General features: G+C 40.8%; 1 protein-coding gene across 2 annotated transcripts in view; it reads left to right on the plus strand.

Annotated features, from left to right (window-relative positions):
• The first annotated feature begins 2,482 nt into the window (after positions 1-2,482).
• LOC124152454 (codanin-1-like) overlaps positions 2,483-19,376 on the plus strand; it is a 43,906-nt gene continuing 27,012 nt past the window's right edge. For both annotated transcript variants that reach the window (XM_048388595.1, XM_048388596.1), the window contains exons 1-11: positions 2,483-2,588; positions 3,029-3,717; positions 5,371-5,586; positions 6,561-6,743; positions 8,423-8,643; positions 10,187-10,285; positions 11,529-11,607; positions 12,457-12,580; positions 13,379-13,491; positions 14,290-14,455; positions 17,479-17,576. In XM_048388595.1, the coding sequence (XP_048244552.1) occupies positions 2,505-2,588; positions 3,029-3,717; positions 5,371-5,586; positions 6,561-6,743; positions 8,423-8,643; positions 10,187-10,285; positions 11,529-11,607; positions 12,457-12,580; positions 13,379-13,491; positions 14,290-14,455; positions 17,479-17,576 (2,072 nt within the window). In that variant the 5' untranslated portion in view covers positions 2,483-2,504. The remainder of the gene's footprint in view (positions 2,589-3,028; positions 3,718-5,370; positions 5,587-6,560; positions 6,744-8,422; positions 8,644-10,186; positions 10,286-11,528; positions 11,608-12,456; positions 12,581-13,378; positions 13,492-14,289; positions 14,456-17,478; positions 17,577-19,376) is intronic.

Below are 19,376 nucleotides of genomic sequence, written 5' to 3' on the forward strand. Positions count from 1 at the left end.
TACTCTCACTTCCTTGATCATGACTTGGTGTTAACATTGACTAATAGACTGATAGATGACTTCCCTGATCTTGGCTGGATGTCAGCCACATTGTAGTCACATTAAGACCATGTATGGTCAAAGGCAAATGTGATGTACAGTAAACTACGGTTAAAAACGAACTCGGTTATAACGAACTGATGGATATAATGAACATATTTTTGGTTCCGGCCATTTGCTGTATATATGCTGTTATATATGCTTATAACGAACTACGGTTATATCGAACTAAAATCAGTGGTCCCTTTGAGTTCGTTATAACCGTAGTTTACTGTCGATTGAATATCGGGTGTCATCATTGGTGATAACATGCACACCAGTTGTCACTGCTCCGATTGTTTTAGAAAAGAAAATATCTAGAGACGGCTACAGGTGAACATTGACTGATACACTCTGTTAAATGGGAGTTGACCGCGGAAATCTTTCGTACTAAAGACTGTATGTGAATAGTTTTCAAAATAAGTATCCTTGTAAGATCCCAAATAATAAAAACAACAACAACAACACACTCGTCATGGAGAGTGATACGGAAATGTACTGAGACTTTTGTATTTTACACTGTCGCTCAAGACCTATTGTTAATATCCTAAATGAAACGCCAACGGGTCGTGAGGTAATATCATTATCAGTGATCACGTTTTCCTGTTCATTCACATGCAAATCGAGGTTGTCTGTTTGTATCTATAGTACCCCATAAACATCATACGTTTATCGACCGCCTCCGTGGTCTAGTGGTAGAGCGTCCGCCCGGGGACCTGAAGGTCTGGGGTTCGATCCCCGGCCGCGTCATACCAAAAGACGTTAAAAGATGGTACTTGTTGTTACCCTGTCTGGCGCTCGGCATTAAGGGGCTAAAACAAGGACTGGTCGGCTCGGAGTCAGTGTACTGTGTCTGAGTGGTCTATTCATGTAAAACTGCGGCATGGTATCTCAGTGAGCTAGCAGCTAGCATCAGCCACACAAACACACACACGTACATGCAGTCGCTATATAAGTGCAATAATCTTGGACGCGACGTTAAACCCCATTTCACCTCACCTCATACGTATATCTGGGCTTATGGTTGGCGTCGGCGCAGCCATCTATCTAGTTCATCCCACAGGTGCTCTATCGGGTTCAGATCCGGGGATCTGGCATCTTCCCGCGGCAAAGGTGTTAACTGACTTTCTCACAAAGTCAGTTAACACCTTTGCCGCGGGAACATGGGGATCTGGAGGGCCAGGGGAGAACATCAACGTTGTTGTGTAGAAAGGCTCTTATGATCCGTGCTGTATGCGGTCGAGCGTTGTCCTGCTGGAATACACCGTTGCCGTTGGCTGCAATTGGGGGGACGTGTGGTAGAATTTCGTTGATGTATCCATGAGCCTTAATTTTGGATATGGACCAAACCTGTCCTGCCATGCTGAGAGATATAGCCGCCCACACTTGGCAACACTATAAATGTACTTGCATGTAGAGTAGACCGCGTTTTCTGAGTTTGTTCTTTTTGAATGGTGGAGTATCATCATTATTTTATTATGGTTATGTTGCGAGGAAGTCAACAGTTAATCGACTTAATTCTTTGTGCATAACAAAATAGCAAGTGAATATATTGCAAGAAGGATGAAATTCTGTATCCATAATTTATGACTGCTCCAACTGTGAGAGGAAGGGACACTATTTCGACGGGGAAAAAACACTAATAATTTCAAGCATTGAATTTTCAGTATTCTTCGAACAATATGTCGTCTTCCAAACAGCAAGAATCTGAAAAGGCATAAACAAGGAATATACTTATATGCAGATAGCCACAGGCTATGACCGTCACAATCTTTACTTTTCCAAAAGCCCAATTCTGAAGAAAAAAACAATGACTTCAAAAGTGTGAATTTGAATGGTATATTTGGACATTCATAATAATGGCCATTACAATAACATATATATTCCTTTACAAGGACTAGCTATTATTTTTTATACACACATATATATATATATATTGTTGACCTGTATGTACCACGGAATATGAAATGTGCCACGAGATCGATGCGGTCGCTTTATCGGTTTTGCCTTTTTCATATCATTTTTACATCTTACTTTGTTTTATTTCGTTTGTCGTAATCTAATCTAATTACGTAGTTCAACGACATCCGATAAACATAATTTGTAACCTTTTGCTGAAATCACTAATTAAGTTTACACGTCTAAATACATTATCCAACCGAACACACACAGAAATTCGCGGGATGTGGTGATTTTAAAGTTGGTCTTTTCGTCTGAACACCGGTCGTATTTATTCGGCATTAATCAAATATCATGTTTTCTAAATCAACTGACAAGGACACAACATCTTATATGAAAGAATGTGGTATCGTTTACATAACACAAACATTCAGTGATTAGTTAAATTATTTGTGTGTGCTAATTTCGAATCTTTCTCCGACGCACATTTCAGTATCAACCCATTCCTGAAAGGCGGGGTAATCAAAATGGCTACCGTGCTTCAGCTTCTGCTGAATAAACAGGTGTCTGCCGAAGCACTCGTTACTTGGTTGGGGAACAAATCGAACAATGTAAGAACTGGACTGATACATTACTCAAAGAATACGTAAAGTTGATCCTTTTCTTTAGCTTGCCGTTTTATGTGGCAAAGTTTATTTTGAGATGTATTTTTTGCCGACAAATGTGACAGTCAAGAGTTTCGATATGCCATATTGTGATCATTTGTAAAGCAGTTGTAATATACTTTTGAGAAAATTCACTTGAATGTGCTAAAATACTTTAAATCTTCTAAATGATAGTTTATGTCCGGTCTTGAATTTGCGGAGCCAGTGACATTGAGTTGAAAAAAAGATTTGTGGCCACGCATGTTATCACAAGATACAAGCAATGCATTTAGTTGTTCACTATACAGCTGCTTTAATTTAACAGGAATGGACTTTTTCACGAGTCTTTGTTGTTTTATATTTGTTTCCAAATAAATCTGCTATATGCTTAAAAAATTACTTTGCAGAATGAACTTCCTGGAGGAATTGAAAGCACAGACAATCTTCGAACTGAATTCATTGCATTTTTCTTAAACTTTCTGCGGGACCAAACTTTGCATCTATTACAGAATGCGAAGTCAAGTAATACATCCCCAGTTAAAACTCCAAGCACACAGAAAGTGGAGACACCAGTTCAAAAACGAGCAACTTCAAGTGCAAAAAGAGTTCAGTTATTTTCAGACAGTCCTGCTGATTGTTTCCGACCGGACATTGATAATGTTAGTCCCCTCTTCTCCCCCAACTCTTCAGTCGATTCTGCCCATATCCATCATCGTTTTGGTGGCAGCGATAGAATGTCTCATAATGACTATCACAGAAAAAGATGGGATGGTGACACGCCAAATAGACGTAGATCCTCATTGTCTCAAACACCAGAAGCTCAACGTACAAAACAGAAACTTTGTCTGGGTGAGTTTCTCCTGACACCAGAATCTGGAAACTCAAGAAGACGACGATCTCCCTATTCATCCCGAGAAGCATCCCCGTCTCCAACTGCCCAACCCCCCAATCGTAGAGCACCAGGGAGGAAGAAAGGGGGATCACCCCTCATCAGAAGTAATGAGGATGCAAGGGAAAGAAGCTCTCCTGTTTTCAGCCTCATCAGCATGAATGATTTTCCTCCAGTGGGAGGAGCTGATGAAAAACGAGAAAAAAGGTTCAATAATAGTTTCTTTGAGAAATTAGTTAATGTCAGGCCCCAAACTTTAGCATTTTACCATGTAGCCATATGGCTAAAAGTATTTTTTCCAGGTAGTTAGTGGTAAAATCAAGAAGTCAAGCCAATATTGTAGGTAGGCCACTGTGTTTGAAATTATCTTATATCAAATAACTATTATGACATGTACAAGTCATAGCACTAGTCTTGGAATTGTATATTAGTAGAAACTGTACTTGATTTTTGTTATTTGTGACTTGAAAAATGATGTAACATATGCTACTAGATTATATAGGTATATCCTTGCTTATCCAATGAGCAATGCCAACTAAAATAAAATACTAATTAAATTAATATTTAAATGTATTTCCGTTCATTGTCAACTTTATGAGGAATTATTTGCAAGTACAATTATTAGCAGATGTTTTCCAAGATCAGCTGTTATTTAATTTGTGTCTACATATGTGTAGCAATAAGATTTAGTCGCTACAAGATATATTTCAAGGTAGTCATTCGGCTACCACTGAATCTTAGACAGTGGACAAATTGAAATTTAGGTCATTTGTAAAGCAGTTGTAATATGCTTTAGAGAAAATTCACTTGAATGAGCTAAAATACTTTAAATCTTTTAAATGATAGTTTATGTCCGGTCTTGAATTTGCGGAGCCAGTGAAATTGAGTTAAATAAAATACTAATTAAGTTAATATTTAAATGTATTTCCGTTTATTGTCGACTTTATGAGGAATTATTTGCAAGTACAATTATTAGCAGATGTTTTCCAAGATCAGCTGTTATATATTTTTGTGTCTACATATGTGTAGCAATAAGATTTAGTCGCTACAATATATTTTTCAAGGTAGTCATTTGGCTACCTCTGAATTTAAGACAGTGGATAAATTGAAATTTAGGTCGCATTGGCGACCGTTTTAGGTCTGAATCTCAGTTATTAATGTATATACTGTTGTACTTTCACACGTATGAAATTTGAACACCTTTACATGTATGTTGCAAGTCATATGATTCCTTTTCAAACACGACAGCCTCCGTGGTCTAGTGGTAGAGCCTCCGCCCGGAGAGCTGAAGGTCCGGGGTTTGATCCCCGGTCGCGCCATATAAAAAAATGTTAAAAGATGGTACTTGTTGTTATCCTGTCTGGTGCTCGGCATTAAGGGGCTAAAACAAGGACTGGTCGGCTAGGAGTCAGTATACTGTGTCTGAGTGGTGTATTCATGTTAAACTGCGGCATGGTATCTCAGCGAGCTAGCACTATAAATCGGCATCAGTCCGGACTAGTACAAGCAGCCACACAAACACACACAAGGACATGCACGTCGCTATATAAGTGCAATAGTCTTGGATGCGACGTTAAACCCATTTCACCTCACATACCCTTTCAAACACAACACTGATCATCAGTAATTGAAATACTTCATCATTCACAATTATGTATATGATGTCGTATGGCTGTGTGGATCTACTCTGTACAATTTATGGCTTTTAGCTTTAGGTTATCGTGCTTACGTTTAGCTTATTTCTGTGTTGTGTGCTTACTGCTTCATGTATTTGATAGCTCTATTATTTGATGTAATGAACTTGTTTGCATTACAAGCTTTTGAAGATTTTGCTCAAATTTTTTAACTGTTATGTTTCAGTGATACCAAAAGTGTCCCAAATAAATCTCCAGAAGCATCCAAACCACGAAGAATAACTCTAACCCCTGTGACTAAGTGTCCCCAGGAGCTAGGGTTATCTCCCTTTGCCAAAGCTGTCGCTGCAGCTGAAGACTTTGATGCAGTTGGAGGAGGTGGTGACTATTCAGGACCAAAATATCAACAGCCCAAGAAGATAGAGGAAAAATCATCTATCAGGTATCATGATACTGTAATCATGTAGTTAAGTCTTTGTGTCATGTTTAAGATTGGTTGGTTGGTTTGTTGTTTAACGCTGCACTCAGCAATATTCCAGCTATGACTATGACGGCGGTCTGTAAATAATCGAGTCTGGACCAGACAATCCAGTGATTAATATCATGAGCATCGATCCATGCAATTGGGATCAATGACATGCATTAACCAAGTCAGCCAGCCTGACCACCTGATCCCGCTAGTTGCCTTTTGACAAGCATAGTCACCTTTTACGGCAAGCATGGGTTGCTGAAGACCTACAGTTTACCCTACCCCCATGTATAGTGTTGTTTTGTCCCGAGCTATAATCATGATAATAATTAAAGCGTGAGGACACACATTCGCAGGTTTTGGCTTTAGTTTTATCTCAAGTCTTCTTGAATCTTTATTCATGCATATATTTCAACATAAGTACCCTTTCATGTTCATCGGCCCGTGAAGCTCCCGGGCGAATAGGTCTTCAGCAAACAATTGTTGCCGTAAAAGGCGATTATGCTTTTCGTAAGAGGCGACTAACGTGATCGGGTGGTCAGGCTCGCTGACATGGTTGATGCATTTCGTCGTATCCAAAGTGCGTTGAACGATGCTCTTGATGTCAATCACTGGATTGTTTGGTCCAGATTTGATTGACTACAGACTGCCATCATATAACTGGAATATTGCTGAGTGCGGCGTTAAATAATAAAGAAACAAACAACTTCATGTTCATCATGTTGATTTTAAATTGGTTTGACATGCTCAAACATGCATGTGAAATTGAAATTACAAACAACAATTTCATGTTTTGTCTTATGTTTCTCAAAAAATCGGTTGGGCTGATCCTATCATCAACATGATTTTGCAAAAACTTCCCCAAACTAGTGATGATTAGAAGCTCTTTCACAACTATCCTCTTTTTCATGTGTAACCATGGTTCCCTTGACATTCGCTTCTTCCAGATCGTCTGAAAAACGGAAACCACGGCGAATTAATCCGACTCCAGTGACAAAGTCAACCAATCAGGGATCATCTCCCTTCTCTGCGGCTGTGATGGAAGTGTCACCCCCAGTGAGAGGTTCGGGGGATGCGTGGGGTGGCAAAACTACCCAGCATACACTCATGGAAGAGAGGGAGCTACTCCGGTAAAAACAGCAAATACATTTGATCATGTTAATCATTTACCACATCATCGTGATCATATGTATCACACATCATGGTCACATGACTCTTTCATTCGAAAACTTCCTTTTTAGAAATAATGGTAAATTACAGGGGTTACTTTACTAGACCTTGCCGAGAGGCTGATACTTGACCCGAAATCTGGATTGATTGGAAAACACATGGTCCTATGTGCAGAGCAAAGGTCACAAAACAGGTGCCTGATCGTACAAGTTCCATCCAATCGATGATGTTACGATTCAGATTGTTTTTGTTTAAAATTAATTTCATTGAAATTTGCTCATTTTTAGAAATCAAGTAACTTGAGTGTTTTCCTTTCGTCAGCAAACAAAAAATTAGGATCGAATATGAAAAATGATAATATGATAAAGAAAATATCGGACTGCATGCCGCTCAACGTGATGTGCCAAAAGTCAACAATGGCCGTTTCTGGTAGTTGTGTCACAACTTGTGTGCTGATAAATTTAGTCATTGCTTTCCTACTTGCGATGTTTTCTTTTAGAGGTAAATTTAGGTAAAACTCTAACTTAGAGTTTTGATATTTTGCAAGCTGAGCAGTTACACATACCATACGTAACTTAAAATATATGCAAAGCCTACTCGTTAAACAGTTATAGCGAGTTTCATTTGGGGGTGTCCTTCGACTATGCGCCTGTCGAATGGGTTCGACAGTGGCATTTAGAGCATTAAGCAACATAGATCTCGTAGAGTCCATGGACGAGTGACTGCGTGTTGGCAGCTTGGCGTCTGAGAGTTTCAAGGTCTTCGGTCCTGCCCCACACAGAAGCACATGTTACACATGTGGTGTCTCCTTGGGCAAGTGACTTTGTTCGAAATGTGCCTCTGTTCACCCAGCAGTGAATGGGTACCTGGAAGGATGAGATGGCAATGTGGTTGTTAACCTTCTCGTGCCTAACAGGCAGCTTGGGTTGTATACTCCCCAGGGAGCTGAGAATGATTGTTGAGTGCACACTGATTCAGTTACCAGGGTAATAAAAGCGCATACCCCTGTGTGGTGTGGAAATATACACACTATGAAGGGTCAACTTCTACATTGGAATCAATAATTTCCCAATTCCTTTTAATATATTTTGACATGTGTTATGGCTTTTGAGCAAGGACTTGTATATCACTGTTACAAGACCAATACAAATGGAGGGGTTTCTAATGCTTGGTTTTAATTGCAGTGAATCCAATGTAATTTTTATGTTAAGATAATTTGAATTTACAAATATAAGAACTTACCGGTTTAAAGAATAAAATAGATAAGAAGTTGATTATCCATTCTATCATAAGTTTTCTTTGTAGTAGCAATGAAGATATGCGTAAGAGGTGACTAACGGGATCAGGTAGTCAGGCTCGCTGACATGGTTGATGCATGTCATTATATCCCAATTGTGTGGATCGATGCTCATGAATTTAACGATGTCAATCACTGGATTGTCTGGTCCAGTCACGATTATTGACAGACCGCCGTCATATAGCTGGAATATTGCTAAGTTCGGCATAAAACAACTGACAAACAAACAGCAATGAAGAACTGCGCTTTTCGGTGACCCTCGGGGCAATTTGCCCACCATGGGCACTTAGTTTAGAATTCTGGATAAACACCTGAATTATGACCTAAAATGTTTAACTGCAGGCAAGAAAAACTTCGTCGACAGAAACTGATAGAGAATGATCCATGCGCTTCCCCAAAGTCTGCCAAGTCTGACCTGGATTCCGTGCCATGTGTCACGCCGACCAAGACAGTCCTGGAGAGGAAAGCTAGTCACATAGAGTACGTCCATGCTGATCCGAGTCAGGTGACCCACCAACATGCTCTTGATGTCATGGCAGACCTATATTCCAGGGCACTGACAGGTAGGAAGTTTTTGTTGTGTAAGAATTTTGCTACGGTCATGTTAAGGGTCAGTTTGATATTCAGTACCCCAAGTTCAACACATTGTTTTGAATTTCACCTCAGTCTTTTGATAGAGACAAATTGCAACATTTTCATGATTTTATCAACTTTTCATATTGTTTTGCTTGTTGTAACACCTCAACCAGCAAATTCCAGTTATATGATGTCCAAAAATCTGGATAGCTTATCTAGTGATTGATATTATGAACAACAGCCCAAGCCGTTGTGGTACAATGACCCACTATCAACAAAGATTTATCTGGGCTTGCTTAGAGATTGATATTCTGCCCAGGTGTGAAGCACAAACATCAGTAAATATTTTCAAATTGGAACTACAAATTTCCCAATACATGTTTCATGATAATAACCAATTATGGCTTTGTACCGGTGACTTATATTTCACTGGCCAATGAGAGCATAATAACCCTTTTTATCTTCAAATTTGCCTGCCAAGGGCACTTAGTTTGGAATCCTGGATAGTGAGTGAGTGAGTTGGGTTTAACGCCAGTTAACAGTATCACAGTTATATCGTGGCGTGTCAGCTTAATGTGGGAGGAAAGCTTGAAGTGATGCAGGTCTCAGACGTTTACCACTTCGGTGAAACCCATGAGCACGGGTATGGTACTGACAAACCTAGAAACATAATCGGGGCGAACCGGGATTCGAACCCACAATCATAGGTTTCTGGTGTGCCCAAGGGACGCAACTCTGCACATCGAATCGCGGCGCCTTAGACGACTGGGCCACTCGTGCCCCCGAATCCTGGATAAGTCTGTGATCAACCTGATCTGGTATAGGTTGCTTTGGACTCATCTTCCTGAGGCAAGAGAGTTAACTGGCTTTAAAAGTCCAGTTTCCACCCTTGCCGAACCAGGCTGGAATTACTGGACTCGATAATTGTGTGTGTGAATCTCAGCATAAATTAATGAATATACACATGGCACTGATTCAACCTCTGGAACTACACTAGGAATTTGGCACAAAGTATCATGAATATTACGTTGGTCTTGCTTTTCAAACGGAAGTGATTATTTGTGACGATCGCTATTTGCTATGATTATTGGGTAATAGAGACAAGGCACACCTAAACTGAAATTGGCACACCTGAAAAACAGGACCAGTGCCCTTGGGCACACCTGATTTTTTTCTAATTTCGAGCCCTGAAGTTTATTGCCTAACGCACCTTGAAACCATACTAATTTACCCCTAATATGATGATATATTCAGCAACCCATGCGTGCTGTTAAAGGCGACTTTCCTTGTCGTAAGAGATGACTAACAGGATCAGGTGGTCAGGCTCGCTGACTTGGTTGATGCATATCAATGTATCCCAATTGTGTGGATCGATGCTCATGATGTCAATCACTAGATTGTCTGCTCCAGACTCGATTATTTACAGACCGCCGTCATATAGCTGGAATATTTCTGAGTGCGGCGTTAAACAACAAACAACAAATATTAAGTGATGAGCCTCATTTTACTGGAGTTGTCTCCCCTCCACAGATTATCTCTTCCCCAACCTGACGGTGGAGCTGTATTTCCTCACCCAGCTTCTCACCTCGGTAGGTGAGGAGGTCCAGGAAGACAAAGATGTCAGTCAGGGTGAGTCTGGCCTGACAAATTAGTCCTTGATACCAGGTAATGAATACACTCAAGGATCACACATGCATAACATTGTAACTTACTGATCCTCATTTTAGTTCCTTCTGACGACAAGCTTTTTGTACCATGTGCAGGGTTTTATGACTCTCAGAATTGTGCGTTCAGTATGCACAAATGTAGATACCCGACGCAGAAAAAGAATACTCTGCGTCCCAAGGAACGCACAGTAATATTCATTTTACCTTCACCTCACCAAGAGAATGGGTGTCTGTCAATTCATCCATCAATCATGACCACTGTCAACATGAAGATTGATTCATTCCAGGCTCTAAAGTAATTATCAAAATGTGCAGTACACTAAACCATGTTAATACTTTACCATGTTTACAGGACCCTCATATTGTCTGCAAGGATCCTTAAAATTCATTATTTGGAGTCACCTGGGCCCACTTGCACAAAGCGATCTTAGCGCTAAGATGATCATAACTCCCATACATTAACATAGGCTTACGATAGTCTTAGCGCTAAGATCAGTTGGTGCAAGGGGACCCTGGACCCCCACTTTTGTAAGTCAAGGTAAAACACCGCAGGCATACATCAGAGCTCCAGATAAGCTTTTGGTGTTGTGGGTATTTTACCCATGCACTAGTTTTTACACATGTGGGTATTTAAGTTAAATATTTAAAAACACTATTCATCTAGTCCCTGCAAACTGGTGTCGTGTGGGTTCGAGAGCTTTATAGGACTCAAAATTACCACGATACTTCCACAAGAAAGTGTGATGGCAAATGATCATGATGTAACTGTCATCGTGGAGTTTGGCAAGGTTGACGGAATGCCTGTTTATAATTTCAAAATAAGTTGCTGATTTGCTAATCAAATACGCAGGGTTACTTCACAATATTTTGATGATACGCACAAGTTTTAGTTTTGTAGCGTATCTGTAATGTTCGTTGCGTATTTGATACGCTTGGATTTTATTTTACTGCATATTTCTGCATTTCTAATGCATATTTCACGCAGATACGCAGCTTATCTGGAGCTCTGCACACATGGAACCTGTACCATTAGTTTGTGAGTTATTACACTTGTTAGCAATCTCATTATGATCAAATCTTTTACTCTAATGGGACCTTTTTATAGAGGTGTCCTCAGATCTTGATTGAGACATGTTAGAGAGCCTTCATATCAGCCAAAGATTTGATTTTTCAGAGATTGACTTGTTATTGTTGTCATGTTGCAGAGTCAGATGAAGTGAAGTACTTCTCCTCCGTACATAATGCCGTGTACTTTGCTGTCACCATCATGGAGAAGCAGGTCAGGTACGCAGGTTACTGGATGTGTTGCTGCAAGATCTTGTGCATCTGTTGCATTTGACTGGTGTCAGCACATAATTTTGCAGAAGTTTTTACGTTTTGGATTATCAGATCATTGTATTTTGAAGTTGGATATGCAAATTGCAACAAATAACACTGTTGTTACTTGCTCACAAAGTGTATCACTTGCTTGATAACTGTATCTACACCGAAACATCACTGCAGTTGTATTCAAGAAGCTGATCATTCATACTTTCATTCGTAGTTATTTGTGAAAAACTTTGCTTTACCCCCAACTCTTGACCCGTGAAGATCTGGGTTAGAATAGTTCTTCAGCAACCCATGCTTGCCCTAAAAGGCGACTATGCTTTTCATAAGAGGCAACTAACGGGATCGGGTGGTCAGACTCGCTGTTATAGTTGAAGCATGTCATCGATCCCAATTGCGTGGATCGATGCTCATGATATCAATCACTGGAATGTCTGGTCCAGACTCGATTGTATGTAGACCGCCGTCATATAGCTGGAATATTGCTGAGAGGGGCGTAAAACAGAAACCAAACCAAACCAACTCTTGACCTTCATGGCACTGAGAAGTAATTTGGAATAGACTATTTACAGACAATATATGATTTAGGACATTTTTATATTTTTTGAAACTTTAAGTCAATGTTGATGGAACATTCTTCTGTATTACTACCAGATTTGTTACAATAATATTTTGGATGACAGTCAGGCAATGTATAGAAATGAACTGATCTGGTTTAGGTGCATTAGATGCATTATTTTCTTTTTAACTCTTGGCAAAGTGTGTCTGCCTTGTACTTTAAAAGATGCAAATGTTTGTGGTGTCCAGAATCCTGAGTCAGCTGGACAAGAGTACTCTCCGGTTCCTCACAGACAACACCAGGATCACGGAGTTCTCCCCTCATCTGCAGCAGCAGCTGCGAGAGGCCTACGACAAGGCCAACACTGCTAGGGTAGGTACAGCACAAGAGAGGCCTACGACAAGGCCAACACTGCTAGGGTAGGTACAGTATAAGAGAGGCCTACGACAAGGCCAACACTGCTAGGGTAGGTACAGCACAAGAGAGGCCTACGACAAGGCCAACACTGCTAGGGTAGGTACAGCACAAGAGAGGCCTACGACAAGGCCAACACTGCTAGGGTAGGTACAGCACAAGAGAAGCCTACGACAAGGCCAACACTGCTAGGGTAGGTACAGCACAAGAGAGGCCTACGACAAGGCCAACACTGCTAGGGTAGGTACAGCACAAGAGAAGCCTACGACAAGGCCAACACTGCTAGGGTAGGTACAGCACAAGAGAGGCCTACGACAAGGCCAACACTGGCCTACATGAAGGGGTCCAATAATGCTGGGGTCCAGTGATTGTGAATGAGGCAAATTGTTGTTGAAAATTGTTTGTCATGAAATAACAACTGTATGAGTGTTGAGATATATTTCACACCACTGTCAACATAAGTCCTTATTGCTGGTGTGCAAATAAGCTGGATAATATGGTGCCAAACTTTGGCCATGCCCACATATTCATTGTGAGCCAGGAAGTTTGTCATAACATTGTTTGTAAGTCTGTTTATATGGATGCTTTTGAGTATTGTAAGGCAGTCTTAAACTTCATTGGAAGACGTTGATACCTTACAGTAGAAATAGGGTGTGGACTTTAAACTGTATAAATAATTTGCTAATTGACTTCGTATGCAAGAAAGCAGATTTGTGGACCACAAATCAAGGTTGATATTTGTGTTTGTATTTTCAGAGTATCCTGTCATTCCCAAGGTCACCAATAGGTGGCGTGTCATTTCAGGCCGACACGGACAACAGGAAGAGCTTTCCCAATGATAAATGCTTCCATCAGTTCAAAAAACAAAGGTGAGAGAAATGCTTTATTTCAAGGGATTAGTACCCAGGGGGATTGTTTTTTAGGACAGGTCCCCAGAAACCCATACTGGTTGCATGAGGCGACCAAAGGATTGGTTGATCAGACTTGCTGACATGGTTGATGGTGTGTCAACAAACCCCGACAGTATTGTTTGTTGTTTACAATATCAATCACTGGATGGTCTGGTCCAGAGATGATTATTTACAGGCTACCGTCATAGCTGGAGTATTGGAATACATTTTATGTTATGCTTGTCGTAAGAGGTGACAAATTAATTGGAAACAAGACAGTTCTATATTTGTTGTCCATCATTTATCTTAAAGTCACAGATGGTACTTGTTGTTAACCTGTCTGGTGCTCGGCATTAAGGAGCTAAAACAAGGACTGGTCGGCTCGGAGTCAGTATACTGTGTCTGTGTGGGGTATTCATGTTAAACTGCGGCATGGTATCTCAGTGAGCTAGCACTATAAATCGGCATCAGTCCGGACTAGTACAAGCAGCCACACAAACACACACACGTACATGCACGTCGCTATATAAGTGCAATAATCTTGGACGCGACGTTAAACCCCATTTCACCTCACCTGTTTCATCTGAAGCATCTTCAACATTTTCAGTATCCCAGGATCAAATCCACAAAATGACCCGAGGCTAGTACTCTCACATACTTCGTTATGTTCTACTTACCATGATCTTAAGGGTCAAAGTATCTCACAGAATGGGAACATGGTAATCCTTTTACCAAAGACATTATGTTTCTGACACAGTGTACTTCATTTTTCCCCAGGGACGTATTCTACGAACTGATACGAGACTGGGAAGACAAGCGCCAGAATACTGGTTGGTCACTGGTGGATGTCCACGGGGAGCGGATCCGCTGGTTGGTTACTTTCCGCACAGACCTGACCAATCATCTTCATTTTGCCCGCCTCTTCCTGTCGCAGCTTATTGTGGTGAGTACGTCATGGGACAGTTCCAGGCCTCTTGCACTAGCATCAGGGCTGGACAAATGGGTCAACTTTAAGTTTCTTGACAGTGATGGATGTGAAACTTTGCAATAACCCACATTTACTACTTGGTCTCACGCTGTGAAGATGTGGGACACTCGGCAACCATGCATTTCCTCCTGTGAAGATCCGTGTTAGAATTGGTCTTCAGCTACCCATGCTTGTCATAAGAGGCGACAAACAGGATCCAGTGGTCATGCTTGCTGACTTGGTTTAAGCATGACATCATATCCCAAATGCATATATCGATGCTTATGATCAGATATGAATCGCTGGATTGTCTGGTCATTCAATTATTTACAGACCACCGTCAAATTGCTATAGTATTGCCGAATGCATCATTAAACAACAATGGGGTCCAAATAATTGGTGGGCGTTATAGACGATGAGCCGTTTAACCGAGGCCGAGGTGGGGGAGCGCGCTCGGCCAATCTCACGATCTTCGCCTTGTCTCGCACATTGCAATGATACAAGTTGTTTACCGTTCATAGTGTAAATATATATATCTATTATGCTTTCGCCTTTTGTTATTATTTACTAGCCTTAACTGCCACATTCAATGTGAATGTAGTCTACTTACATTAAAATATGGATCGATAATGGTAGTAACAGATGCTATGAGTGAAGAGCCAACCACAATTCATTACACAAGTACAGAGTGTTTCAGTGGCATTGATTGGACATGTTGCTTAAAATACTGAAAACGAGAGTTTTGACCAGCACTATACGCATTCATACACATTCATATAAATATAGATACTCATTCAAGCCAGATTAATTTGTTTGATACGGTTACTTGATCCGAATCAAAAGGAATGACCGCCGTGTCAGCGATAAACGGTTGATTATGCAATGAGAAGCGTTATGTGCAAATGGACAACGAACAACAATACAATCATGTCTGTGTAAAACTCTCAGTATTAAAAGTGTACATAAATTTTGGGAGCCATGCGTTACCGCGCGTAGTAACCGAGGTAGCGCTTTATCGAAGAGCACAATAGCGAGGGATCACTGTACCATGAAGATCCGGGGTAGAATAGGTCTTCAGCAACCCAGGCATGTCGGTGACTAACGGGATCGGGTGGTCAGTCTTGCTGATTTGGTTGATGCATGTCCCAATTGCGTATGATATCAATCAGAGATTCCTGTCCAGATTCGATTATTTACAAACCGCTGTCATATAGCTGGAATATTGCTGAGTGAGGCATTAAACAACAAACAAACAAACAAACAAACAAACAGACCATCACCATGATAAGAATGAGTGTAAATTGAGTGAAAGACATACTGTTCTAAATGCTAAGTTAATGCCAAAACAGTACAAAGGAGGTGGCACATCGCGGCTCAAGTTTCGATATGGATCAGTACATGAGGCAGGTGTATCCTGAACACCTCAATGTTTACATATTAATAATTACCACCAAATGATAGTGTCTACCCAGAGAGTTGAAGGTCGATTATTCGATTCTCTACATTCCCAAGCCACATCATACCAAAATATATTAATTGATGGTGCTTGGCATGAAGGGGATAAAACCTGGACTGGTTTGCTCAGGGTCTGTATGTTTCTGATTAGGGTGTCCATGTTAAACTGATGCGGAGAGCAGAAGGTCGGCGGTTTGATCCCCTGCTGCGTCATATCAAAAGATGTCAAACATGGTACTTGTTGTTACCTTGCCTGGCACTCGGCAATAAGGGGCTAAAACAAGGACTGGTCGGCTCGGAGTCAGTATACTGTGTCTGAGTGGGGTATTCATGTTAAACTGTGGCATGGTATATCAGTGGGCTAGCGCTATAAATAGGCATCAGTCCGGACTAGTACAAGCAGCCACACACACACACATACACCTACATGCACGTCGCTATATAAGTGCAATAATCTTGGATGCAACGTTAAACCCCATTTAACCCTACCAGTAACTGAGGAATGGCATCTCAATGGGCGAGCACTATAAAACCGTAGACACACACGTCACACACATGTCACACACACACACACACACACACACACACACACACACACACACACACACACACACACACACACACACACACACACACACACACACACACACACACACACACACACACATCTGTCTCTCACACACACACGTCATACACACACATCACACATGTACGTCATACACACTTCACACACGTCACACACACACACACACGTCATACACACACACACATGCATGAATGCGTGAAGTAAAGTTTCATGTGCAGACTCAGTGCCTTGGCTTCACGGTTCACAGATCGCAGCAACCTATGCTGGTCGTTAGGGTTGACCGACCCGTGAAGATTCGGGGTAGAATAGGTCTTCAGCAACCCATTCTTGCTGTAAAAGGCAACGATGCTTGTTGTAAGAGGATCGGTTGGTCTAACTTGGTTGATGCATGTCATCGTATTCTAATTGCGTGGATCGATTCTCATGATGTCAATCACTGCATTGTCTGGTCCAGACTTGATTATTTACAGAAAGCCGTCATATAGCTGGAATATTGCTGAGTGCAGTGTTAAACAACAAGCAAACAAACAAACAAACAAACATAAGAGGTGTCCAAATGGATTGGTTGGGCAGGCTCAGTGACTTGCTTGATTCTGTGTTACCCAAATATTGATCACTGGGTGAAACTACCAAGGTTCATTTTGATTGTTAACTCTTGCTTATAACAGTTATGATTTTTCTTTGAAAGGATTCAGAATTTCATAACAATTATTCATACAGACTTGACACATAGTAAAGCCTTTGGCCACAGAGCTACAACTCAAACTGAATCAAATTGGAAAGGTTGATGTTCATTCTATGAAGAAGATGAACAATTTTGTCAATAAAGATTGACTTTAGACTTGATCTGACATATATTGGCATTATTTTGATAAATCTTTAATTATTTAGGAACTTAGGCTAACTGGGTGTCTAAATGAAGCTAAACTGATATTGCCTATTTTCTCCCCCTGCCCAGATGTGCAAAGGTGACAAGTCAGTGAAGTGTGACGGAGAGGATGAAACAGTCACACTGCTCACGCAACTCAAGAAGACAAACCCAGAAAAATTTAAAAAGTAAGTTTCTGTTTCTTCATTAGAATTATTAGTGCCTTGCATTTATCCTTTCAACAGTGATGGTGACCATGGTAAACTCTTCAACATTTAGCATTGAAGAATTGTACAAGGACAGAACTTTTAAGCAGCTTAGTTATTATTTATTTTGAATATGAGGTAAATATTATATAAACTGGTGTTTTGGGTATTGTGAACAGATACAATTGTTTTTTACAATCAGATTGGTTGACATATATTGGTAAACAAGGTGAAATGAGAAATTGCAAAACGTCAACAAAGCGACCTGGAATGAACGATCGGCTGATCCCACTGACTCATTTCGATCGTCTATCAAGTGGTTTAATATTACAATATAAGCGGTCATCATCCCAGCTATGTCATTGAATCACGGAACATATTTTAGGACATGGCAATATATAGATCATAGTTTAGGCGATAAGATATACTGTCAATACACCACCGTGATCGTGGGCGAACTGTCTGGGTAAGCGGACCTAGTGGGTTAGTGAAGGGAAGATGAACCGAAAAAGAAAAGCCATTGCTTTCCTAAAATTTATCAGTGACTTCTATTAACCAGGCAGTTCTTTTAGTGGTGTCCAGCAGCTGGCCAAGGGATTATCCCCATCGTGTTTGTTTAAGCTGGTGGCTCCTCTCGATTCTCAAAAACTGTAGAGAATCTGTGGATGCTTGTATAACGATTTACAACTTAAAATACACACCGGACTTGTCTTTCCTTCACATATGAAATTTAGATGTGAAACAGCATTTTGATAACCATTCACTTTCTGGTTGGCATGAATTTGTCAACACTCCGGTATATTATAAAACATTACGCTGGAAAAGGTATTAATCTTATAATTGATTTGATAGACGAAAGTGGAAATTTTTAAACCTTAAACATATATACGACTGTAAAACACATCTTCTGGAATACTCTAGTCTTATCCAAGCATTAAAACAATATCTCAAGTGTAGGAATATATCCCTAACATCGGAGTTACATCTGCCCTTAATACCATATTTCCTTGAAAACTTGGTGTAGAGGAGGGGATGTAGAATAGTTTATGATATATTAAATAAGGTATCCAACAATCTTGATATCCCAGGGGGCACGGGTGGCCCAGTCGTCTAAGGCGCCACTATTCGCTGTGCAGAGTTGCGTCCCTTGCGTACGCCAGAAACCTATGATTGTGGGTTCGAATCCCGGTTCGCCCCCATTATGTTTCTAGGTTTGTCAGCACCATACCCGTGCTCGTGGGTTTCACCAAAGTTGTAAATGTCTGAGACCTGCATCACTTGGGGCTTTCCTCCCACATTAAGCTGACACGCCGTGATATGACTGGAATACTGTTAAAAGCGGCATTAAACCCAACTTAGTCACTCACTCACTAACTTGATATCCCAAAAATACATTCAAAGACGGGAACTAGATCTTGGCCTTAACATGACGGAAATTGTCTCTTCTCCCTCTCAAGGCCATGGTCTAGGTTAAAGCGGTACTTGTTCTTCTGGCGTCAAACTACCTGATCGAAAATAGGTGACCATAATGAAGTGAATAATTGTTTTAATAATGACATTGCTGAATTCCAAAATGACACCATTTTTGTCTTTTGGTTCCATTTGTGGAGATCGTACTACCAGTACAAAGATCACCTATAACTGCGGTAGGGGGTACGACCGTACGGTAGGCCCAGTTGTCTAAGGTGCCACTGTGCACAGTTGTGTCCCTTGGTCATGCCAGAAACATATGATTGTGAGTGCGAATCCAGGTTTGCCCTGATTATGTTTCTAGGTTTGTCA

The sequence above is a fragment of the Haliotis rufescens genome, unplaced genomic scaffold, assembly GCF_023055435.1.
Source record: "Haliotis rufescens isolate VD_foot unplaced genomic scaffold, xgHalRufe1.0.p SCAF_74, whole genome shotgun sequence".
NCBI lineage: Eukaryota > Metazoa > Mollusca > Gastropoda > Lepetellida > Haliotidae > Haliotis > Haliotis rufescens.